This window comes from Mycteria americana, chromosome 6, assembly GCF_035582795.1.
Source record: "Mycteria americana isolate JAX WOST 10 ecotype Jacksonville Zoo and Gardens chromosome 6, USCA_MyAme_1.0, whole genome shotgun sequence".
In the NCBI taxonomy this organism is placed as follows: Eukaryota; Metazoa; Chordata; class Aves; order Ciconiiformes; family Ciconiidae; genus Mycteria; species Mycteria americana.
The window spans coordinates 32,052,569-32,078,588 of record NC_134370.1 but is presented as its reverse complement, the minus strand read 5'-3'; the positions used below and the strand labels follow the sequence as shown (position 1 = coordinate 32,078,588).

The 26,020-nt window shown below is 38.1% G+C and overlaps 1 protein-coding gene across 5 annotated transcripts in view; it reads left to right on the top strand.

Annotated features, from left to right (window-relative positions):
* LDB3 (LIM domain binding 3) overlaps positions 1-26,020 on the top strand; it is a 135,383-nt gene that overhangs the window by 70,873 nt on the left and 38,490 nt on the right. For 4 of the 5 annotated variants that reach the window (XM_075505250.1, XM_075505248.1, XM_075505247.1 and 1 more), the window contains 4 exons: positions 3,556-3,578; positions 7,088-7,291; positions 13,889-14,058; positions 15,030-15,066. In XM_075505250.1, the coding sequence (XP_075361365.1) occupies positions 3,556-3,578; positions 7,088-7,291; positions 13,889-14,058; positions 15,030-15,066 (434 nt within the window). Of the gene's footprint in view, positions 1-3,555; positions 3,579-7,087; positions 7,292-13,888; positions 14,059-15,029; positions 15,067-18,992; positions 19,345-26,020 lie in introns of those variants that run through there. The other variant, XM_075505249.1, reaches the window with a different exon arrangement.

Genomic DNA, 26,020 nt, shown 5'->3' with positions numbered 1-26,020 from the left:
AAGATCAGCAAAATAAACCTCAGAATGCTTCTCTTGTAATTTACAGTTTTCTTGAGGAAAACTAATCCTTCTCTTATTTCAATATGCAGAGTTTCCTTGGAGTATATCTCAGTATCTTTCTCCCACTATCTTCACAACCCTCCTTAACATCTGCAAGGGTGAGGGTGAAGGGGCTGTATTTTGGATGGCTCAGCATTCTGTCTATTTCTTTGTTATCAAAATTACAACACAGCTGCATCCATCACTCACTGAAGTCAATGTGAACCATTCTATTGATTCCAGAGGGCATTGCGATAAGACTGCGTAATATGACAGCGATTGTTGGGGTGCAAAAAAGGTGTACCTGCAGAAGACACTTCACTGTCTTCACTCTGCTGCTTTTCCATGTTTTATGTCTCCATTATATGCACACATTAGTGCACGCCTGTGGCAGTGCACTGAATTACAAAGCAAAGTTCTACCTTAGAACAACCATCTGAGATTTATTTTTTTTTTAGTTTGAACAAAATTTTAGGGAATTGCTGTCTATCTGCCTGTAATATCTGTAGCACTGATGAACAAATAAGAAAATTTATGAGAAATCATCTAAATGTTCTGCTAAAAAAAAATCAGCTTTTATCCTGTGGCCCGGGAACAATCTGAAAGGATGAAAGAGCCCAGAGCTACTAAGTACATGTGTCTTTTCCGGTAATTCCTCTGAGATTGAGAGAATTGTACATCTCTCGCTACATGCAGAGAAAATTCAGAGTTCAATAATCTTCTCATTCCCACTCCCACTTGAGCATTATCCATGAAGTGGGAAGCATCTTTCTACTGCCCTGTGGAGAGTAACATGGAACCTGTAACTACCTTGGGACTTGATATCATCCATGATAGTCTCGATCTCATTGTGGATATATGTGAAAGAGTGCACAAGGAAAGCGCTGTGAGCTCTGCAAAATCAGCTCTGGACTTTGTTGTGGACATTCATGTTATATAGTACAACATGAGATGCTGCGTAAAGATTGTGAAATTGTGGTGCTCCAAAACAGTGAATCTGTTATGCATTTGTGAACATGCACTTAGCAGTATGGGAAAAGCTATGAGAAAATTCAGGTTTGGAGGTTGATCTTAAGGTATATTTCAATTTGGTGTCCTTTTCACCAAATCATTTAAACTTAAGTGTGTGAATTGCTTTTAGAAGTTTAGCTAAAGCCTTTGGAAAATCCTATCAGAAAACTAAAATTAATTTTGAGATTATTTCCTTGATCTGCGAAGAATAACAAAGCATCTGTTTCTCTGATACGCTTTTACATTAAAGCTTTATCACCCTGGCCCAGGGTGAAAAATAGAGTTGGCCTGTTAAGAGTGTGGAACTTGATGTGCTGAAAGCTCTGGAAAGGGGAGTATTAATAAATATGAAGAGTGAGTCATAGCTTGTAACATGTGGTTCTTTTTCATTCCAGTGTAAGTTATTTTTCACATTGTAGGTCAAGGGCAGTAAATACCTGTCCCACAAGTACGTGCCAGGTGGCTTGGGTTACTAGCTTCTTACTGTGTGACCTCTGTGAGCAGCAAGTTGGGTGTTTCATACATGTCCGTATTTAGAATGAAGGTAAAACAATGTGTGGCTCTGAACTGGAGAGAATTTTCTCATCACATACTAAACATAAGGAGCAGTAAAGCTTTACTGTTTTTGAAGGAAGCTATAGTAGCCTCTTCGCATCTAAAAAATCTTCACTGAGACATGTGGCTGTTGAGCTGTTCTTAGTGTGTGCACATAATGATTTTTATCTTTGAACATAATTTTATATGCAAACAAGTGGTTCCTCTAATTAAGGTGTATTTTAGAGACGATAGCTCTGCCTTTAAAATATTATTTTATGTGTAAGGCAGAGGCCTGGATTAGAAGATTAAAGCGGGCATCAGAGTCCACTTCAGAAAATGATACTATTACACTATGTTTCGTTGTAAATGAGCGCCCAGCTGTCCTGCACATACCTAAAATGGATACAGGATCACTGATGTGCTTACAGGCTACAGCTTGTTCCTAATATATCTCTACTGGTTCCTGTAACAGACTGATATATTTGGCTTAATATAGGGTTTATAAAGTTAGAAGAATATTCTCGAATCCGAGAGTCTGAAGAACAGTAACTGCAGAAGGTGATCTGTGATTGCTTTTCCATGGCAGCGCAGAAGTGCAAAGCCTTTACTGCAGCTTTGGCTCATTAGAGTGTTTTTGATCATGAAACAGGCAGCTGGATGAGCCAATGCAAAAGGACTGTATGTAAAAAGAAGCAGTAATATCAAAGGTTCTGCAAGGCAAAAGCAGAAGGAGACAAATCCACTTTGAATGTCACTCTAAAAGTATAACATTGCTGTCCAGTATTTTGTGTCAATCCCAGATCCAGAAATGTTAAAGCAGCAAGTTGGAAGGTTCAGTGCCCAGTTCTGTCAACAGCATTCTGTGCAGCTAAATAAGAAGAAATGTTTCTTAACTGATCCTGGACTCTCTTCCTTTTTGTTTTGCACAAAATATTACGAATTACTGTTCGCCCAAGAATACAAGAGCAAAATACGGGTATTCTAAGCTTTGAAAAAACTAAGTTAAAATAAATGTCATAGCCCATTAATGCTATTTGTGCAACCAAGAGAAAGAGCTGTTAGCAAATAATATAATATTACAGCCTGAGCACACTATCTGTTCATCACTCCCAGCTCTGGCCCGCAGAAGGCCCACGTTGAGTTTTGTATTGTGTTTCTTTGGAATTACTGTGCAAGCCACTGTCACTTCTTGTTTATGCAGCAAAGCAGGATGTAGCACAAACGTATGTTTTTTCATACTGTGTACATACCAGATGGAATAAAATATCCTGATATGGATATCCAAAAAACCACATAATGCACAGACTTGCTTCAAGTCACATGGAATAAATTAGGAAATGACTTCTGAAATTAATTGGCTTACACCACTGTTGGCATAATGTAGGTGCAGTCAGATCAAGGCCAATAGTTTGTTAAATACAAAGGCATTTTCCTTAGTTTTAGGTTTAAAACATCTACCAATATATTCTTTGGATATTCTCCAGCATGTAAAAGACCAAAAAATTGATCTTACAGTACCATCTCTGAGGGTGGCCTGAGGAGAACAGACTTCATCCCTGAATATTTAGTATCTTAGGGAAGAATATAATCTCTACCACTCATGTGCTATTTTCAGATGAGAATATACTCTGCAAATGCTTCTTTCTTCCCTCCGCTCCCTCCCCACACACACTTTGATAATAGTACTTTTAGGGATGCACAGCAATAAAAGCATGTTCAAGGGTCAGCCAAAATGCCATGGTACCCTACTAAGTCCTAGTGGATCAACTATAATCCCTACGTTTTTTCCTTTCTTAATCATGTTGGGTTTTTCAGGCATACATTTACTTTTTGTTCTTATTTGTAGATGGTCTGCAAAAAGCTTTAGTAAGCTTTTGTAAATACCTTTTGCCCTTTGCACTCTAAAAACTATTGACTTTTTCTGTTTGGTTGGTTTTGATGATGTTTGTTCTTTTTCTCTTCCTTTAGGTCATAACCAACACCGCTGCCAAGTTAGTATCGCTTCTATATAGTGCCAAGTATTTGTGTTACGCTGTATGTGTGAAGATTTGTTTTCTGGGGTAGCATGATCCCTTGTGTTCCTGCTGTGTCTGCTTGCAAGTGGAAATATTTTTTTAAAAATCTTACTGGTATGGCAAGCATCATGGGCTGCCACTGGTGTCCAGTGGTGCTCCCTTCTAAGCACGCCACACATGTTTGGCATTTCTTGGTCATGTTCTAATGCTGCAAATGGAGTTAGCACCTGAGCTCGCTCAGTTTTTGTAAATGCTCTTGTAAATGCTTGATGTTTTCATCTCTGCAGTCTGGGTTTAATTCCTCCTACATCTTTAAGTAGTCTTCATGCCTTCAGGATTTGGGGAGCCTTATCGGAGCCTTTTTTGGTGTATTGTTAGTGATGTATTTTTAGCCTCAACATTAAATTAATTTCCAAACTCCCACTCCACTAAAATTCAAATTTAGGTTGGTATGAGATACTGATATGGAAAAGATCTGAAAAGTAATTTACCTTAGTAAGCATATTGCCCAAACAAGAAGCAACTATTGATTTGAAAAGGTGATTGATCTGCTTTATTTAGGAAAGTTCACAGAGTCCTCAGCTTTGATCTTTAGTTTTCTAAGGGCAGAGGATTGTCTCTAAATTCCCGCTTTCAGTCTCTGAACTCAGTGTTGTCCAGAAATTGCTGGAGAGACTGGGTTAATACCAGAATAAAATAAATAATTATATTAGTTAAATGTCAAATTTAAACTGACAAGAGAAGGTTAGAAGTAGTAGAATACATAAAGTTGAAATAAAATTTAATGCATATAATTTACACTGATCTGGCATTCTCTGTTGATTTTAATGAGGTGTAGGTGTGATGTCGTGCAAACGATGTAACTCCTTCGGAGTGACGAAACTCTAGCCAATTTACATTGATAATCATTCTGTTACAATTGTCTTAGAAAGCAGAAGTCACATTATGGGGTGTTTTTAATCTTACTTGCTTTAGGATTTATGTTTCCTGTTCCTTTTCCAGCTTGGTAGAGAAATCCCATTCATTTTGCGGAGGTGCTCCTACTGTCTCTAGGGTCTTACCTCTGCCACTTTGTCCTAGAGCACAGTGCCCCTTACAAGCACTAATATCTTCTGTTTACTTCCAGAGTTATAAAGAAAACTCTGCAGTTGAAAATTTGCACCCTTTTCTCTTATTTTTATGGGAATCCTGTTAATTTCAGTGAAAGTTTTGCCTTAGTATGTGTAATGTGACTAAAACCTCTTGAAAGACATCACTGAAACTGTTTAAATACCACAAGTGAAAGCCTAAATCACTACTGCTGCTACTGTTAGGGAAGTTTAGGCTGTTCTAAGATTAGTAGCTTTTATTTTTGTAATTGATTGTGGAAACCAATTGCTCTGAAGTTTATTCTTTAAAAGTGGCATATTTAACCTTTGTCTTTTCATTCACACAAGCTTCTCAGATCTTGGGTGTAGAATCTCTTCAGTACTTCTAACAGTGTGGGGGAAAGAAAACACTAAATTCAAGATCTCGAGGACCTCTGTTCATAATTATCGTGTGATCGTTTAGGGTATTACAAAGAAAAGAGATACCATCGTTAAAGTAAGGCATGTGCATGCTGAAAAGTCAAGAGTATAACAACCTGCACGTCTCTGCACATCACTCTTCAACAGATGATGTCAGTGTAATAATAATATCGTCATAGTTGATGAATAGTTAATGGAGAGATATTTTAAATGTGAAAACATCTTTGTAAAAAGATTATTTTCACTTTTTGGATGCATAATGCAGCTTCCCGGTTCCCTCCCTTAAAATGTTGATGTGTGTAACTAAAGGCTGTGGCTGTAATACAGCATGTGCTTATTTATGTCTGTTCCTTGAGCATGTGGCTGTAAATGTTCTATCAAGTATTTTGAGTGACGTGTGACTGTATCTCTCCTACTGTCCATCTTCAGTCAGGGCATCCCACCAAACAAAAGGCTGAAAACATAGTGGAATCCCCTGGCGGGGTTCAGAGGTGGCACATCACCTTTGATTAGCTCTGGAAGATTAAGTCCAATGGCTGCCAGCTTTACCTGATTTTCCTTTTTCCTCCGTGCCGGGTTGAGGGTTCAGTTTTAACACTCACCCTCTGGGGCTAACCCACGGCAGACAGGCACGCTGTTGTTCCCCTGCCAACCAGAGAAGCTGTTGTTCAGTCACATGAAAAAATTCAGTGAAAGACTCAATATTGACTGATAAACTTATGGTGTAATGGTTTTAAACTGAAAAGGAAAATTGTTGCAATCAAATGGGATTACATTTTTCAGAATTTCTTTTTGGGGGGAGATATATCCATTTCCAGCTTTTGAGCTCAGTTCAAAATGAAACCTTTGTGAAATATCCGTTATTTCCCAAAGGATGGAATTCTCAGTTTTGCCCAGTCTGGCGAGCATACGGAATCTATACTGCTGGTATCCTCCTGCTGCTGGCAGGACAGGAACAGCAGACTAGAGATTCATCTGATCTCCCATAGGTTAGAGAAGAGCAGCTACTTCAGTGACCGACAGCTGAGGTTTAGCTTGCTCATTGAAACTCCAGGCAATACTCAGTCCTAACTCTAGGACTAGAACAGTGTCCAGCTCGGCACTGCAAGGAAGCCAGGTGCTCTTTAGCTGAAGTCTGACATTAAACTGACTCCTTCTGTTGCAATGGGAGCTTCAGTTAACTTGCTCATGGCTCAATTTCTCAAATAAAAATCCTTCCTCATAAATGGAGCCACTGGAAAATATGGTGGCTACTCTTCCAACTGCAGTTGTCCCGTTGATTGCAATGTAGGATATTTTGATCTGAGACTGAGCATTTATCATGCTGTAGCAACACTTATGGCTGGCTGGACAGAGATTTTGGGAAGATTAATTTAGTCTTTGTGAGGATAGCTTTGAAGATTAAAAGGGGCAAGTACTAAATTTCACTATCATTAATAATCCAGACAGAAAGTATTGGAACCTTCTAAATAATAGAGGACCTGACATCTGTTCACCCCATTGCACTTTCTAGCACTTTGTAAGACCCTTCTGAAGGAATGAATGGATGCAGTGAATAAACTGGGAATTGTCTGCACTATGTATGTACGTCCATGGGCATGCATATATACGTGTGTGTGTGTATATGTTTGTATACACGTACATGTATATATGCATGTAAGAACAGAATTTGAATATATGTAAGTATCACATAAATACTTAGGGATTTGTCATGATTTTTTGTACAATGACAACTGTTTCACCTCTTTTTCTCTTGATACATCTGCAAGCCAACACAAAAATGTCATCCATGAGTGCAGCCAGCTTTTAACTGTTACTTATGTTGTCTCTTATCCTCTGACCAGAAGCTTTTGTGGTGAGATGCCATGAACAGACATGCACACTCCTCTGTTGGTGCTTTTTCTCTCACTTAACTGTCACACCTTTCTCCTTTCTTCCCCTCCCTTCCCTGTCGAACCTCACTCTTGCATAACTCAGCACGGAGTTCACGGAGCGTTTCAACCCCAATGTCCTGAAGGACTCTGCCCTGTCTACGCACAAACCCATTGAGGTGAAAGGCCTAGGCGGCAAGGCTACTATAATTCACGCCCAGTATAACACCCCGATCAGCATGTATTCCCAAGATGCTATCATGGATGCAATTGCAGGCCAGGCACAAGCCCAGGGTGGAGAATTTGCTAGGTAAGGTTATTTCCTTGTGTGGAACGCTCTGTCTCTGCGTGATACATCTAACAGTCACTACGTGCATGACACAGCAGCTCTTCCTGGACTCTTTTCTGGAGTATCGCACACGTGAAAAATACAAATCAATCCTAGATAGTGTTTGAAAGCACTTCATCGTTTTGAAGCTGAAAGGATGGATAGTTAGAAAATGTAACATTTCTTTTTTGGTATTCTTCTTTTTTGGTATTCTAGAACTGGTGAACCCCACAAAAATATATCTAGTGCTCTGTATATGACATTGAATGGCTTTTCATTTATGATGACTGTGCTTTGTAATAACCACTGTATTATATGCATAACTCGGAATGGGAAAGGGGGGGTGGAATTTTTATTGATACATGAAGAATGCAAAATATTTATTTAGTACTGGCTACTGTTTTATTCTTCAGAATGGCGTGTTGTGCTGTATTATCCCTACCCCTAGTTTACATACTGTACCTATGTGTTATGCACATCCTGTGGATGATGGCAAAATCCATTGATCTTCAATAATTCTGCCTTTCCAATGCATGTTTCTGGTATTCTTATCTGATAAACTTATCCACAGTTGGTATGACTTAACTGAAATTACATGTGTGATGAATGTAGCCAGGTTTCTCTCTTATTGGGTATCTTTCTACCCAAAAGAGATCTTACCTTCTTTTCATGTGACACCAAAATATAGGTATAGCAACACACTTTAACATAGTTTCTTTTCAATATGTTAGCTGCAGGCTTATTCAAAATGTAGATGTTTTATGTATTTGCTTGTGCTCCCTTTTACTGGCCATTTCTTTTCTCTTTTTTTTAATTTTTTTTCCCCCACTAATTTTTTGCACCAATATTATTGTCGTTCATCACAACTCTCCCTAATGATGGATCCCAAACAATACCTGTAGTTGGTTTTGACCATGACTCAATGAATCTCCACAGGTGTAAGCAGACTCATATTTCCAATCAGCAAAGTACAATGAAAGAAGTTCATTCTATCTGTGTTCTTTGTAATGGTTCACATCTTTCATAGGCATGGATTATACGAGACATTTTATGATATATTGGCATTTTCTACTAAATGCTGTAACATTATATAATGAAAATAGTAACGTTTAAAAATTTTACCTGTTTAAATGATCAGATGATTGTAAAGTTTCACTGCTGAGCATGTGGATCCTTTTTATTTTATAAACAGCACATTAATAGAACCCCTCAAATGCAGTTCCAATCACAGGAGTGGCTCTGCTGGACTGGAAAACATCATCATCTTTTCCCGCCTGTGGAAGAGATCAAAACATGCTGTGTTGCGGGGAGAGGAAAATGCCCTTTCTAGAAAATCCCAGATAGGGTGAGAGAAGTCCAAAGAGTGCAACTAGAACTGGAAGATCAGCACAGTTTCCAGGGGGGTTAGGGATTTGTCTTAACGTGTAGAATTGTGAAGTAAAGAATCTGAATAATTAGAGAGGCTTGAATCATAAATCATAAGGTGGTAAGGAATTATATTAGTATATACATATATCCTGAAAAGAGCCGAATGAATGGATACATAGATAAAAGATAAAAAATAGATTTTCATGGGCTGGTGAGTCGTTGCACCAGTAGCGGCAAGAGCTGTGTTAAACGCCACTAGCAAAAGCTCTGTTCTAGCTTTTTTTTCTCATCTTGAACATGGAATCCACCTATCGCATGGGTGTTTTTGAAATGAGATGATTATTTCCATTAATGTTTTTGTATCAGACAGTTCTAGTGGAACGTTATTCTTTGCAGACAACTCCATGACTGTGTTCTCCACTGTAATGTTGAAAAAAAGTTTTTCTGCAAGATCCACTATATAAACAACCATTTAAGCTTTTCCTGCATTTTGGAATGTGACTCCTATGGCCCCAGAAGAAACTAATGTTTCTATTCCTATGTGCAGTCAGGTGCAGGGGAATATCTAAATCTACTGTGCTGTGAGCTACAGCCTGTTTTGTAACTTCTTTTTTTTTAAACTTGTAACACTGGGTGACAAAACAATTTTCTCAATAGATTGTTGTATTACAATTAACACAGCATTTTTAATCTAGATAAAAAGGCAAGGTTTGTGCTGATAAAACAACAGCCTACCCATTGACTGATAGCTATTCAATTAAACCTGTAACTCATTTCCTTAAGGTGTTGCTTTGACCTCTGTGATATTCTGAACTTTGATTTGCAGTGGAAACTGAGGATGTTCTTCAGTTTGCTTAGTTGATCAAGTCTGAGATAAGATTATGCTTAATGCAGAAATATTTGTATGAGAAGTTTGTCATATAAAAGAAGACCAAATTGTGTGCTGATTCATTTTGTCTGAATTCTCTGCCTGTAATTTGGTCTCAGCACTTAATTACTCTTCTTTGGGCTTTTCATTTCATGTTAGAGATAAGCCCTGAAGCCACAAGGTGTATGGAAGATGGTAAACATACTCAGGCTGCAGATCTAAAGGGCTTTTGTTCTTTTTGGCAGACAATAGCTGGAGACACTGCTTACTGCTTTTATCAGTGATGAAGAATAGACAGGCTTAAGATAAGAATTGATTTTCTAGCTTGACCATTTGAAATCAGTGATGTTTTAACTTAAATCAGTGAGATCAAAATCAGGCTCCTGTCACTTAGAACATAACCCACACGTACTGGAGCACCACGGAAAACACAAAGGAAAGCATATAAATTATTTATACTGCAGTTATTCAGACCTCATGCTGGAACTTAAAGGTAGAAAAATTTGAATGCCTTGACTTTATATCTTTTCTCACTCTATGTTGCTTTGTTTTAATTGATTTTGATATACCAAGAACCAAGAGTTGGTTGCAGTAAAACCACGTGGTCAGTACATTTCAAGTACATTTCTGTCAAACCTCTTCTAAATTCCGTTATGCAGTTTTAGCCAAATTCACAAGTCATGTAAGTGACATAAATCCAACAACTTTTATCAGGATTCTAACAGTTCTAGTAGCAGAATCAATAATGTGATTGTACAAACTAAAGTCTCGTGTATCCTCTACAATAAGTCAACTTGGCTGGATAATTGACCAGTCTGCATGAACCATTTGTTTGTTGGGTTCGGGGTTTTTTTTTGCTCTTAAAGCTTTTTTTTAATAGTTAGAATCAGTCTAATATCTGAAGTCACAATATTTTGTTGTATGTCTACCTCAGGGGCGGAACAATGCAGTGTTCCTAAGTTTTTACTTATTATCTACTTAAACTAAATCTGAATAATGATTCCAGGGAGTGATTCACATGGTAAACCATAGTTTATAATGAACTTCACAAAAAATAAATTACATTGCTACTTATTCAAAGAGGTTTGTCTTTTTAAAGTTTGTTTTAATGTTAATAATGTGTGACTTGTATGATGATGTGAAAAAGGGAGACAACTTTTTACTGAATCCTACTAAAATACCTTGGGCTATAATATGAAAAACCCTCAAAAGCTCTAACCCATTTGGGAAGAATTCTTTTTCAGTAACATCAATTTAAAGTAATATGCTTAAAGATGCATGATATTTCTTCACATACACACCCAGATGGAAAAAAATTAAATTAAGAAGAGGTATAACAGAGGTATTAACATGGTTATGTGCATCTTTAGGCTGTCTGTAAGAATCAACTGTCACATTTAGGTTTATGAAATGCTCATAATCAGCGATGCACTCTATTTTACACTTCCATGCTGAGTGGCTCATATGTCCTAGTTACTCATCTACAATATAATTATGATTTTAAAAAAAGAAAAAGGCCTGTTGCATTAAAGACAGAGTTGGAAATATTCCAATGTATTGCATTAATTTAGGTCAATTTATATGAGCGTGTTTCACTCTGCTAGGGAAGGTTAATTCACCAAGCTCCATTTCCTGCCTTAATCATCCACCATAAGGATATTAATGTGTCATATTAATGCCACACATTGCTACTGTGAAATTTGTGGTCCAGCCTCTAGTGTTTTTTAACTACCTTTAAGCTAATGGCATATCTATACATACACTTTTAAACTGCTTTTTTGTATATTGGCCATAATATAAGAACAAAGCATTTCAGCTAGAGGATTTAAACAAAGGGATTTGAGCTATCCATGACTTGCACACCACTCTTGCCGCAGTAGTCCGTGGTTGAAATCAGCAGTACTATCTGTCCAGTGGTTTGCTATCCAGTCTACAACAGTTTGCAGCTGTGAAATTTGCTATCACATACAGCAGTTTTTTAAGCTTCAGCAGGATTAGAAAGTGAGTCTGGGGATATAAAGTTAACTGTTGGCCAAAACCAGGCAGTCACCTATGACAGTAATACAGGGCAAGGTACTGCGTGCTTAGTCAGTACTAACACGTAGGCCTGAAGTGCCTCTGGGAACTTGAAAACTGGGTCACCTTTTGGGGAACTTTAACTGGACCCTTTACAGTGACAGAACTTTTCAGCATAGCCAAGAGTGCGAAGCGGCAGCAGAACCCTCACGAGGGGGTCGCTGACTTGTTTTGGTGTTACAGAGTATCTCTGTTCCATATAAAGACTATTTCTGCATGAAGTCAGCAGAAGGCAGAACTCCTCACGGCACTTACTTCCCTGCCTCAGCAAGCCCTTCTGCCGGGTACGAAGGGCCAGAAGAGCAAGACTACTGCTCTCTCTCCCATCTTCCATCTGAAGAAGGATATGGCACTAATTTGTCCATTGGTGCACGTAGGAGCAACACAAGTGGAAGCCACTGTCGGCACACCCATCCCAAAATAAACAAGTCCACGTTGTGCCTTCCATACCTGCTAGTGTTTAGATACTGTAAAGATAGTGGTCTAGGAAACATGAGCTAAAAAAGGAGCTGGAAAATGCTGCTTCCTCCTACAGGTCATCTCCTACGCTGAGAGACTTTTTTATGTAACTTTTCTGTTTTGTGGCAGAGCATAAACTGAAGAGTCAGATTTTTTTCTAAGCTATGCTCAATCACACAGGTGATTGTACTGAAACATATAAAAGTAACTGTTTTTTGTACCCTGCTGAGTCCTCAAGAAAGTGAGAAGTTTGCATATAGTGGGGGTTATGAGGAATATAAATACTCCTCTACTAAAAATATCCTGAAGAGATGGAGTGCTTTTGGGTCCATAGCATATATAAGCACACATCTGACTTGAAGAACACATCCCATGCTATTGTTAGGTGCAAATCCATTAAAACAGTGTATGTTATGCATTGCTGAAGAAAAGCAGAGTGTCAGCTGGAAAATACTGATATTTAAGGCACTACCTGGTGCTATTTCTTATTACAGTGTATGTTATTGCTGTATGTAGGATATCAGACATGCTTCTTGGCTTTTTCATGTTTCCTCTCAGGCTTTCAAATCACAAACCCAACTTCTCTGTAGATTTTCTCTGCACAGTGGTATCTTGGCGAACACTAACTTTGAGCCTGAACCAAGGAAGCAACTTTTATAGCAGGTGACTGCTCCCGGAACTTTATAGCAGTGACTTAGTTGGACCAAATGGCCCTTAACTTTTAACAGAGCCGTTTCTCAATTTTCATGAAGTTGAGCATACTGCTTGCAAAGCTCTATATGGAATAGCATGTTAAAGCTGCTACAATAAATCACTTGCTTCAAAAATAGACCTTGTATTTAGAGAAGTCATGGAGCCAAGTTACTCCAAGCACACATCATCCCCTCAGTGTATATTTCTGCAGCTCTGTTAATATTTAATTTTAACTGTATGCTATGCAGAAGTTATTTTTGCAGGAAAAAAAAAGCTATTAAGTTACTAAGTCTGTTTCTAGCTTGCATCATAAATCAAAGAGAGGTTACCTCACTTGTGCTACACAGCTTCATAGCTTTGACTTTAGGTGTGCAAAACTGGAAGTTTCTTCCTGGATATATCACTTTGCAAGGTGATTAGAGATGTCGTAAGACTCTGAGATACATTCTGCTGTTAAAGATTTCAGATACAAAATATGCATGCAAGTCTTGAGTGCAAGTCTAGACTTCTTATGCTTCACATGTTTAGTAGACAATGAATCCAGAATTAAGGCAGCTGGAAGCTTAATTCAGAGTTTGGCAAAGAATGATCATCTCTAGAAAAAACTATAAAAGCCTATCACATTATTTTTACAATCAAATATGTTTTTTATTTCTAATTGCAACCTTAAAATACACTGGCCCAAAACTGTAATAAGACATAACATAAGCCAGTATCAATATGAAGCCATGTTTATAAGAAATGATATGCGACAAGAATGCTCGGAGAAATAAATGTTTTTGCCTGGCATACTCTCCTTTATCATCACGCATTACTCTAACCACCAGAAGCTTGTGGCTGCATTGGCTGAGGAATCATGAACAGACATTTCCAAGCATTTTCACACTCTTTTGGATATGCAGATCTGAATGATAACAGGCCATTTCAAAGACAGAATGAGCCATAACATTCTTAATTCACATAAAACTGATCTGTGTATTTTTTTTAAAAAGTGATATTTTCAAAGCTGTGTTTTGGATTGCTATTACTCTGGATGAGAAGCTGTAAGACCAGAGAGAGGTTGGGATGAAAGCTACCATGTGCTGTTTCACAACATTTCCCTTTCTGAATTGCAGTACCCTGCCTATTAAAGATCCTCACATAGACAGTGCCTCTCCGGTGTATCAGGCTGTGCTTAAAACTCAGAACAAGCCTGAGGATGAAACCGAAGACTGGAGTCGCCGTTCTGCCAATCTGCAGTCTAGGTCTTTCCGCATCCTTGCCCAGATGACTGGAACGGAGTACAGTAAGTTGAATAAGAAAACATCCCCCTCATCCTGATTTTAGATTCATGTCTTTATTTTCTCACCCCAGTATTAGCAACCGATACTCAAGGAAGACTCATGTCCAGCTTGTAGTCATTGTCAGTGAGGGCTAAGATCGGAAAACCCTGGATATAACTCAAGGGAACTAGGAAATCAGTGTTCAATCTCACCGTATGCTTTATGAAGAAAATTCTTTGATCTGCCAGGGGTCTCGCCATAAAAGTAGAACAGACTACACAGTAAAAGAGCATTTGGGACCCCATAGTTCTTCTTACTTACAAATCAAATCTCTGCAGTGTAATCTTTCATTTTCCAGCAGCCTAGATATACAAAGCTGTCCATTCATTAGAAAAAAAGATAAACAACCTATGTCTCTTGTAACAGTCTTTTATAGAAGTGACTTCCGGAGGTCAAAAAGAATCATGGATCACCATCTGTATTGAACCTATGGTTCTCTGTCAGCCCTGTTATCTAAACCTAGATCTGCTATGAATGTCATGGGAGCTTGAACTGTGTTGCCTGTTGCCTATGGAAATGTTTTCCTGACCACCTGGTACTAACCTCAGAGCTTGTTTCTCATCTAGAGAGAAGGAAGTTCAGGGACCTTTCCCACATCAGGGGGAAATACTTAGTACGTATGAATCTGCTGCTGCCTCTCATGCTTTCCTACAAAACAGCAGGCCCTCTCTGTAGAATTGTTGCCTGCAGCTGTGAAACACTGCTAATAAATGAATGAGAAAGTAGTTGTAATAGCTACTTTTCTCCTAACATCCTTCTTCCTAGCTCTAGGGAACTGCTCCTCTTCATGCTGTTCTTACAAAATCTAGGGCTGCAAAGTCAGCATGAATGCACCTTTAGATAGGCTTTTGATACGTTTCTAAAGAACTTATAATTTCATCATAAAGCCAATTCCTTTCTTTCTTTTTTAACTGAAACATTTTTTTGCCTGCAGTGCAAGATCCAGATGAAGAAGCCCTGAGGAGGTCAAGGTAGGCAACTCCCTGTGAAAAATGTGGCTTTCTCCTTACTGATAACCAAATAATGTTTTAAAACAGCATTAATATGAATGTACATTATTATCTTTTTGTCTTAAAATATTCTAATACATTTACTTAAAAATCACTAAAATTAAAATGCTATCAGTGAGAGGCATTTGAATGAAAAGGATAACAAATTAGCATGTTTTTGGAAAGACAGTGAAAAATTCCTGAAGCGTGTGTTCAAATCTGAAAGCTCTCTGCACATGCAACTTTTGTGTACTTTACTGGGTGTGTGAATGCAATGAGTTCCCAAGACCAAGCCCTGTGTAACTACTTGATTGTGTAACTGGATGAAAATATAGAATGTTGTGATGGCACAGAAATTTGTGAGCAATTTATTTGGATGATCCTGTGATTGACATTTGATTCTCCTGAAATGAAACAGTAAAGGAGCTGTTTCCATCCATACCCATAATCGTTTGCTTATATTTTGTTTGGAATAAATACAACCCAAACTTGTAGACTATGGAAGCACAGGACTGCTTTTGCTAGTGGATAGATCATATGAAACAAATACATTTATCAAAAACGCTGAAAAAGTGGATATGTTCAGAGATAATAATAAGGAATTAAAGACTTATCATCATGTTATGTTGTCCTACACAGCTGGGAAATAGATTTATTAGAGATTCTTATGTAGAGCTTAAAAACTGCAGTTGAATCAGAGCATCCTACATGCAAGCCTGATTTTCTGTTTGCATACTTCAAATCCCTATATCACGTTAGCTACTCTAAGCCGCTGGCTGAGTTCACGATGTGTTTGACACTCAATCCACTTTCTCATCTTTTTCTTTTTTCTGTTAGTTTTTTTTTTTTTCTTTTTACTGCCATGTGGCTTCTATGAAGGTTTTGAGCTTTCAATCACAGTGCAAGTTACAAATGTTGAATCAGTGAGAAAGATGTCTGTCGTCTTCCCTGTGAAAATACTATAAATATGCTTTCAGTTTACGTTTGCTATAAACCTTCCACTGCAGTTCACCGAGGTTCATGGCTAGGTGCCTGAACATCAGGCTTGACATGACATTATATCTCTCATGGATTTATTTCTGCCCTCAAATGTGCAAGCCTAATTCTTATTAAATGTATTGTGCATTACCTGTTTTGATGTAGTAGCATACATCCAAATCCTTATTATGATGGGATTTCAAGCATTGTGCTGAACTTAACAGTCCCCCATACACATCTGAGAGTAATATGTTGCTTTAAAGAAATAATCTTTCTAGCTGTGGTCTGTGGCTTTGGAAAATACTAGATTTTGGAAACTTAACATGGTATCAGATATGTTGAAAATAATTATCTAGTAACACATCAACATCTGTAAATTGCACGTTCTGTTCAGTGTAACTTAAAGTACATGACTATATCCACTGTGCTTTGCACATTTTCTGCAGTTTTGAGGTATCACTGTGTTATCCTTTTTTTCACAAGGACAGTTATGGTTATGAGTATATTTAGGCAGAGCTGGATTACCGAAAGAGGTTTAAGGGCATTCATTGGTAGCAGAGGCAGAAGGAAATATATACTAGGTAGTTATAGGGGTACCGTGCAATTGGCATGAGCTCCGGTGCAAGGAATGAAATGGGGTCTCCTTCCTACCTAACTGATAGTGCTTGCCCCATCTTGGTGGCTTGGTACCTACCTCAAACGTTACACGTGCTCCACTGCAGATTTGGTAGCAACAGCCCTGGTTATGCATGCATCCATCATGTACTACTCTTCTGGGCCTACTGGACCCCTTCTGTTTAATCTTTTGGCAAGGCCCTTGCCATTCCTGGTTTTGTGAAGGATGGAAGGACCTATGTCAGATGCACAGAATCCATACTTTAACTCCACTCTTCCAGCACAGTAATGGGAGTAGAAGCTCCTCTTCAGTATCTACTCCAGACAGCCTGTACAACCACATCCTTCTCCAGGCCCATAGTTGGGGATCACCTGGAAGGCTTCCTGGGCTCCTGAAAGCAAAAGGTTTCCATGGAACTGTGGAACCTGACTCTTGCCAGATTCAGTGTTGCATTAATCCCATGCTGTGCTGGCATTCTGGAAAAATCCTTCATGTTCCAAAACTTAAACTGCCAGAGATTTCACAGTGTGGGGAATTTTGGTCTCGGGGCATGCTGTGAGCGATCTCTCTCTGGTGCTTTCTCTTGTCTCTTTGTGTCAGCTCTTCAGTGTAGTCAGCAGGAACGGCATGAAATGGTGATCAGGTTTCTTCCAAACACTTGGGGAAAAAGAAAATAAAAAAACAAAAACCCCAAAAACATGTAGCTTATTTTTGGCAGAATTGTTTTACATAATAGTCACTTCTAGATTGCTGCTCCTAACTTGATGACATATGCTCTGAACAGAACCCATAAAGCTCGGCAATTTTCAGGTGGCAGAATATTCCTTTCAGTTAACATTAATGAGCACATTGCATGACTGTCCTTTGCTCATGCTATTTTGAAGGCACACATAAGATTATAACTTGCTATGAAAACTTTCCATTGCTGTTGTGGTGATTGTTACGGAATATTTTCCGGAAAGATGGTATCCATTTCAAGCCGAACAGATGCTTCTGAATACCTTTTCCTTGAATGGAGGGGTGTATCTTTAAAGCAGTAAGGGAATTCTTAAATTTCATGTGAGACCCACTGTAGCTCATATGCTCCAATGTGACTTGAAAAAATGCCGTCATGAAGTTTCAGCATTTCAGCTAGGAATACTTTATATCTTTTAATTCCTTAAAAGCATAAAAGATAGTTTGAGAAGTCATACATCAAGACTCCTTTAGGAGTGTACTTGCATGACACTGTGTTATTAGGAACAGAAGATTTAGAAATATCAGTGAATTTGTTGGCATTTACTCTGTTTATTGTTTTGTGCTTTCTTCAGCCTGAGGAGTAAAACCAGCGCAGTCTGTTCATTGCTGTTTGACTGGTTTCACTCTCATTTCCTCCGCATTAACACAATTGTCTTGCATTTTGGGTGTAAATAATGAGGGGAAAATTACCTTGTTTGCAAGGAATCAAATACGTTTTGCAAATAACATTTTATTTTCCATTCTCTTTGATATACTTCTCCTTGACTGTGCTCTCATCCCACATGCTCCTCCTTCCCCTTTTTATTTACAAAACCTGAATTTAAACTGTAGAACATCTAGAAGAGATTAAATCCTAAGAGGTGCTGAACATTGCTTACAGCTTGCTCGAGCGCTCCCGTCTGCAGTCAAAGGTAGCTAGGGGTGTTCGCAAGAGGTGGCCAGTACTTCACAGGACTGTGCTTTGAAAATCCCATGTTATTCTGCTTTTTGACCCAAATGACCAGAAATATTTCTGCAAATGTCAACACTTATACACGCTTATGCTGAGAAAAGCTGTAGAAAAGTACTGCTGAAACCTGTGGCTGATGGTCCTTACAGGAAGGACAGCAGGATATGTATAGGCTGACCTAGGTATTACAGAATGGAAAATATGCGCATTAATTTTGCTCTTGTATGGAGTTAACTTTCACTGACTGCTCAGTGGGGGGGGAGGGAGGGAAAAGCCGAGAGAATCTGCTGGCAGGAAAACAATAGGATTACACTGCATTTCTAGCAAAAGCAGCCCTGTAATACCAAGCACAAGTCAAAGAATATGAAGTTACATCAAGTTACTTCTCAGAAATGAACAACTGCAAAATCTTTCATACGTGGTCCAAAAAGGATCAAAGCCTTCTTTGCACTGATTTGAAAGCTGAGGGGAAAAATCCAAATAAATTGCCATTGCCCTAGTTATGAGGCAGGGGAGTGGTAGCCATGGTCCCTAACCCCTTTCTTTCTCCCTCCTTTCTTTCTTCTCTGTCTCTGTCTCTCTCTCTCTGTCTCTGTCTTTCTCTCTCTCTCTTTCTTCATGCCACAGGGAAAGGTTTGAAACGGAACGTAACAGCCCACGCTTTGCCAAATTGCGCAACTGGCATCACGGCCTATCGGCGCAAATCCTTAATGTTAAAAGTTAAAAGCCCACATTGAGCAGGCAGATACATGAGACAGAGAATTACAGTGAAAAATTAACTGCTGTCCTGAGTTAGAGTGTCACGCACACGGGAAAGACTTACTGCTAGGGCCTTTCTCTGAGTGCCTGTCTTCTGTAGATTTCTGTTGTTAGCCTGGTATCCATTCACTGTCACCAAAAGTAAAAATAATGATACCACCCAGTTCATGTTCTTCATTATAAAGTAGATTAGCTTTTGTCCTTTACTATATCGAACGTAACGTCAGTATACAGGAAAACATCACTATTGTACTCTCTTGACTTTAATTCTAGAAGAAAATGAGAGGGAAGTTATTGACAGTATTTCTTTAGGAGGAAGAGGAATGAGACTTTCACTGAGTTTTACCGCTGTAAAGATAATTAAGTACAAGAAAGAGAGATGAAAAGGAAAACTAACTGAGCCTGGCCTAGACTTTGCTAAATGTAAAACATAACTAGTTTGCATAGTTGAATGATGCCGTTTGAAATAAGATATTAGCAATGTGAAGTTATATTTCTTCAATATATTATACTGGTAGAAGTCATTTGCTGAAACGATTGCTGTAAGTTTTCTGTTGGAAACCTGAATTTGTCATTATATGAAAGCTAGAGATAGCTACGGTTGCTCAGGATCTGTGAGGAAATGACATTTTGCTAGAGGCGACTTAGGAGTGAGAAGGATATATAGTACTGCTGGTGCACTGAAGTTTTTAAAAGCGTCTTGTAAGTTTTAAGGAATATGTAAGTTTTAAGGATATGTAAGTTTTAAGGATATGTAAGTTTTAAGGAATATGTTGCCCATTCTGTATTGCTCTTGCTTTGACCCACATTTTTTTCTGTATATAGCAGCATGCTTTATCTGAAATAAAAGGTTTTAAAACTAAAATAATTATGTGCCTGTTTTACACAGTACTTTATTCTGTTTTAAAACAATAACTGCTTCAACCGATTATTGAAAGACAGAGAACTTTTCTTTCCACAATAGAAAATTTGGTCAGAAAGCTTTCCCCTATTACCTATATTTCTTACTGACCTTTAAGTTATCTGAATTAGAATAAACCTGACAAAGCAGTTGAAAGAACAACAGAAATGAACAAATATTGTATTAAGTGTGAGCGAAAACAAAGCATAATTAATAGATGTTAGATGACAACCTATTGATAATATTGTTTAGCATTTCCATTTGAATAATATGCATTCTCTGGCAACAATGTATTAATTTGTGCCCATGGCAAAGGCACTTGAGACATTGCTGGTGCTTAGAATGGGATCTTTTTTTGCTATCATTACAACGATGCTTTGCTTTTAAGCTGTGTCAGTCAAGACATGGCAAACCTATACCAAAGGCCCCCAAATATTTCTATTTTCTCTTTGAAGTACACGAGGAGCGATGTTGCTCCCCTTTCTAGTTTATGCCCTGATCATTAAATGAAACAAAAAATGCAACTAAATTAAACTGTTTGTGGTTTCCATAGAAACAGTTGATGTTAGCCCTCAACAATCTGCATTAGGAGTCCTTAGCACTGATTGAAGCAAAAGTTTCTGGTTATAAAACACTGGTCTCTGCAATGGAAGGTTGACTCTGTTGCAGCCCTGTCTACAGCCCTCAATAATTTTTTTTTTTCCATTAACTTCCATAAACTGCAGATTAGGTACCTTTATCTGGTAGCAGTAATTCTGATCAGAGAGATTAGTGCATGAGATTAGATTGAAACTCTTACACTTTTTGCTGCTTCCAAACATCTGGAATTTATATGAGCAGTCCCTACAAGAACAAAATTCATTCCAACTCTCATTGTTTTTTCTGTATTAGAAGAAAGGAAATACTACCGTTCGTGGAGGATTTTGCATGGATCAACCAAATACTGGAGTGTTTAAAGGAAAAAAAAATCTAGCTATCATACTGTAAAAAAAAATAGTGATTTTTGAGTATTATTTATGAGCACTAGTTTCTTTCAAAATGCATTTCACTATTCTTAGATAAGTACCATAGCAATTCAGTAAGCATGCCATTTAATACACAGTGTTAACTTATATTTTCCTTATGGGTACACAAACATGTTCTGATCATACCATCTTATTAGTGCCTGTGGAAAATCAGCATAACTGCATGAAATAAGAGCAACATTTTAACCTTTCCTGAATGTTGCTAAGATCAAACTTTAGTTCAGAGTGGGTGAATTTTATTTATAGATGGGAAATTTTGATAGAATTTAGAATTTCAATAGGCAATTAACTTTTTTCATAAACATCAAATGTACCTAACTAAAAAATCTTCCCGTTCTAATTTTCAACCAAATCAAATGGTTTTCTGAATAAGTAATAATACAGTGTTTTCACTTAAATAGGAATTGAGTATCCTTAATGTTTTATGAACACAATACAGATACTATTTGTTTCAAACAGTCCTAGTGCATGTACTATATTGGAAAAGAAAATGTCTAGATTATATCTCAATGTTTACACTTAATGTTATTTTTAAAGGTATTTTTTAATAATCAGAAAAGCATAGTTTGATCAGATATGCAACTAATGCAGATGTAATTAAGGAACCCCTTCCCCTTAGCTCTGCTTCAGTGGATTTAATGATAAAAATTCAGTGCATGTAATCATATAGAGAAATAGTTGTAATCCTTTTTCCTGGAGGATACAAAATAGAATCTAAACACTCTCCAAGCTTGTAGAATTTCAATTCTTTATGTAATTACAGGGGAAAAAAAAAGTAATAGAAAAAATCTTCAAAAGTTGGTAACTTTTGCAATGATAAAGACTTTTTGTGAAGGTGCTGTCATTAATCCCTAAGGCAAGATTGTTTACTACAGCACATTTCTACTGCTTAGTCCAGTCCCTCTCAAAAAATCTCCCAAGTGATGGGCTTTGTTAATTAAACTGTCAGTCAAATTTCTCTATCTAGTTTCTTGTTTCTATTTAGACTTAACTCTTACTCCTCAAAAATCTGCCTTTATGTTGTCATAGCGATCTTCAAGCCCAGAAAATGAATGTTACAGATCTTTCTTTATATAACTTTTTAACTTTTTATATAACTTTATTTTTAGAACTTTAACTTTCTTTATATAACTATTAAGAGGCCTTGTTTTTCCCTCCTGAGTAGGAGGCAGACTTCTTCTGTAAGGTGGAGAAATTGGGCTGGATTTGTCATTCTACTACGCCTCATTGCTAGAGACTGTAGCAGACCTAGGCCTGATGAGAAATCATTAACAGCTTGAAGAAACCACTAGCTTTGTTCTAGCAAAAGGTCAAGTCTGGCCTGGTTATGCCCTGGTTTTTTATTAAAAACAGGTTTATCTCACTGTATTTTGCTTCTGATTGACCAACCCCATCTTGCAGTGTTTCTTGACCATTTGCAGAAGTCTGCTGATTTGCCTAGGAAAATTAGTCTCAGTTAATGACAGTGAGGCTTAAAATAGGTTCCTGATTGAAGACTCGATGAGTCATGTAATTCTTTAAAATAGCACTGATGATAGGCAGGTATATCTGTCCACGCTGAATATATTTTGAACCATGACTGTTCTGCTGAGCAGAGGACAATGGTTGGTGACAATACCGTCTTCTAAATAGCCACTGTGCCAAAAATAAAGTAAAATGCAGGATGTGGATAGTGATATTAACCCCCTGCCCTTTCCAATATTGCCAGTAAGGCATAGTGTTATAAGCATTTAATGAAGATACAGCAAAGCTGATGCCAGTAGGAAATCAAAACCAAAAGGCCTTCCAGGTAAATCTGCTTGTCTGGTTATGACACAGGGAAATGCTCATTTTCTGCTGTGGTATAAGACCGTTTGATCTAAACTAACCTGTTTCCTGAATACTGCTGCCTTGCCTTCTACTGAAATGGTCTCCTCCTCACCTCCTATGGCGCTTATTTGTGGCAGGAATACTGACTGCATGCAACGTGTGCTGATGGGACATGGCTCGAGTGTGCCTTTAGGAAAGCAGGCATGAGACCTTGACCTCTCTTCCTTTCATGCATGAAGAAATTACAAAAGGAGAAAGGTTCTTTGGCACCTTCCCTTGCCTCCCTCTTTTCACACCTGCCTGCATGGGAAGGAGAGTAAGTTTTTGCTATGTAATAAATATAGAGGTCGCTTTCTTTTCATTGCGGCTTCTCTCTCATTATGCACAACTCGGTGGAGTAGATCTTCAGTAGTGAGGAACAAGTATTTTAGGGAGTACTTTAATCACTTTTGAAAAGTCCAACTCTTGTGTATCACAGAGCTGTCTGAAGCCTTCTTCAGGGGCAGAAGAGGTGACAACAACTTTTCACTTGTGCACTCAGGTTCCCACAGGGACTAAGTTGATTTTGTGGCTTCTTTAGCAGTGTCTACCATGAGTTTCAGTGACTGAGACTATCGACTGTCGTTACACTACCATTACATGTATCAGAAAATACGTGGACACTTGCACAAATTTTAGTTGCAAAGTTAAAAAGCTAGAATTTTGGTATGGTACATGGTAGTACCAGATAATGACTTTCTTTAATCACTTAGCCTTTAATCAACAGCTTTCTGCAATATACACAAAAATGAATTGACTAAAATTTGCTCTCAAGCACAATAACATTCTTTGTTCTACTGCTGCTTGTCAAAGCCATCTGACACCACAGGACAAGCTAAGGCACCTTGATCCCCTTCCATGGTGTGCCAGAATTTCCAATGATTAGAATTGCTGACCTGCCCAATTGCCAAAAACTTCCTATCTGTAGGCTGATCAGACTTCCAAAATCCTTTTGAAAGATATACCTTATTTTCCCACAACAGCCCATGAAATAAAGCAGGTTCTATAGGTAGCTTTCTCATTTAAGGAACATTACTGCAATAAAGAATAATAAGCACATCAGTTTAATATATTCTGATCCCCACTTATCTTTTAGCACCTAAAGAGTGACAAAAACACAGGAATAGTGAATTAACTCGATTGTCTCTATGGAATTCTGAGTTAAACCAGAAGGGAAAATTGATCAAATATAATGTCTGTCTTCCCCAAAATACTCCTGGAAGTTCTGTGGGCAAAATGAATTTAGAGATCATAAATTCCTTGTTTTGAAGCCAGTTCTCTGTAGAACCAATTGATCAAAGATGGTGACCGTAAGGTATGGTGTATCCACTTGAATGTACTCACTTAAAAGTGAAAGAGTGAGGCCTCCAAATGAAATTAGCAAATACAATGAAGCTGTTCACAAAATAGTTCATAGAGAAAGTAATGCATAAGCTAACAGAGCTTGTTCAAGCTCAAGATTCAATTTCGGGGGCGGGGAGGGGGGTGCGTACTGACCTATATTTAACATCTCTTCTTTACCATCTCAGTCTTCTGCATGTTCCTGTCCAGCACTTAACTTTTGCATGGGCAGAAATTAACATCACTTTCATTCCTACTGTGCAACTTTTAAGATTCTCATATGCATCCTTCCGCTGATGCAGATGGCTAACCAAGATACCAGTGCACAATGCTGCCTTTCTCTCCGACTACTCCCTTGCATTGCCTTCAGTCCAACAAGGAAAAAGCAGTTCTTGCATGTTGCAGGCTTTCCAACAAGCACATGTAACCCAGAGGTACTCAGTTGTGGTCTGTGGATCATCAGACTAGCTCACACAGCTTTGTTTAGGGTGAGCTGGAGAACTGGCTGATAGCATAGCACTGGCACTGCTTCCTTTTATTCTGCTTCTAAATTGCATTAATGTCAACAAAATTATGCTCAATACTAATAACTTCCTAATAGTTCATTTCCATGTAAGCATTTGTTGTAGTTGACCCAGAATGTTATATGATTACAAATGAGAGAGAGGGAAGGTAAGAAAATCCTTAAGAGAATTTATGAAATAAAATGTAATCCACATTCTGAAAGAATGACAACTGTTCTAATTCATACCACTTACTTACTTGGTTCAGGAGCTGAATAGAAAAGACACATTAGTATATTTCAGATGCAGCTTCAAACTTAGGATAATGCCAGGTAGAGAAAGTATGAATTTTCTTATCATCGAGGTGCACAAATTTAAAAGTAGCTCTAAAAAACAACCAGCTGAAATTGAGATCTGTGGGTTCTTGTTCTTCTCTCAGCTTCCCTGGAGAAAAGTGAAGTCATGATGAGAAAGAACACTTCAGTGAACGGGTGTACAGTGTACAGTACCTGGTGTACAGTACCTAAACTTGTTGTGCATTGGTTTTGTCTCTAATGGTCACAAATACAAACTGAAAGTCCTGATCCTGTGTTCAGGTGCCTGCTGGTAGATGCCTGTGCTTTACCAGTGGGGCTATAAAAAGCTAGAGGGAACCATTCAGATAAATCCAATTGCACACGTAAGGCCAAGATAGGGAATAATTATCTGAACTATATCCCAGCTCAAATTGCTCCACGTACTCAGAATTTTGCGGTCTTTGTTCATATTAAAGTGATGTGTTTACCAATAAGATAAATTGGAGCACATATATTTGCATGCCAAATATCACTGTGTAAATCTTGTAACAGAGTTAACTTTCGCCAACACCAATGCTGCTGTATTTCCAGCTGCATTTATTATTTGACTGTTAAATGTAACAGCATACTAGTAGATGCCACTAAAATGCATCCATAGGAGGTATTTGCTTTGATTTTTAGTGAGCTGCTTTGATTGAGTTCCATACTACTTGCTGAGAATGAGTTGCTGGTTGTTTTTTCTTCCACTGAATATGTGATAATGCTTTTCCTATTCTGCGGCACTGTCTGCACAAACCAGGATACCTTCTGGGAGAAATGTATTTCCCTGGTTTGGAAAGCAGACATACTAGCAGGATATAATGCAATTGTTTTGGCATGGGCTGCTCACGTTCTTAACTACAGTGGCTGAAAAAGAGAGACTAGCTCTTCTTCTACCCCTTTTTTCTGATCCCAGGTGATTCCAAGCTAAAGTTTTAACTAA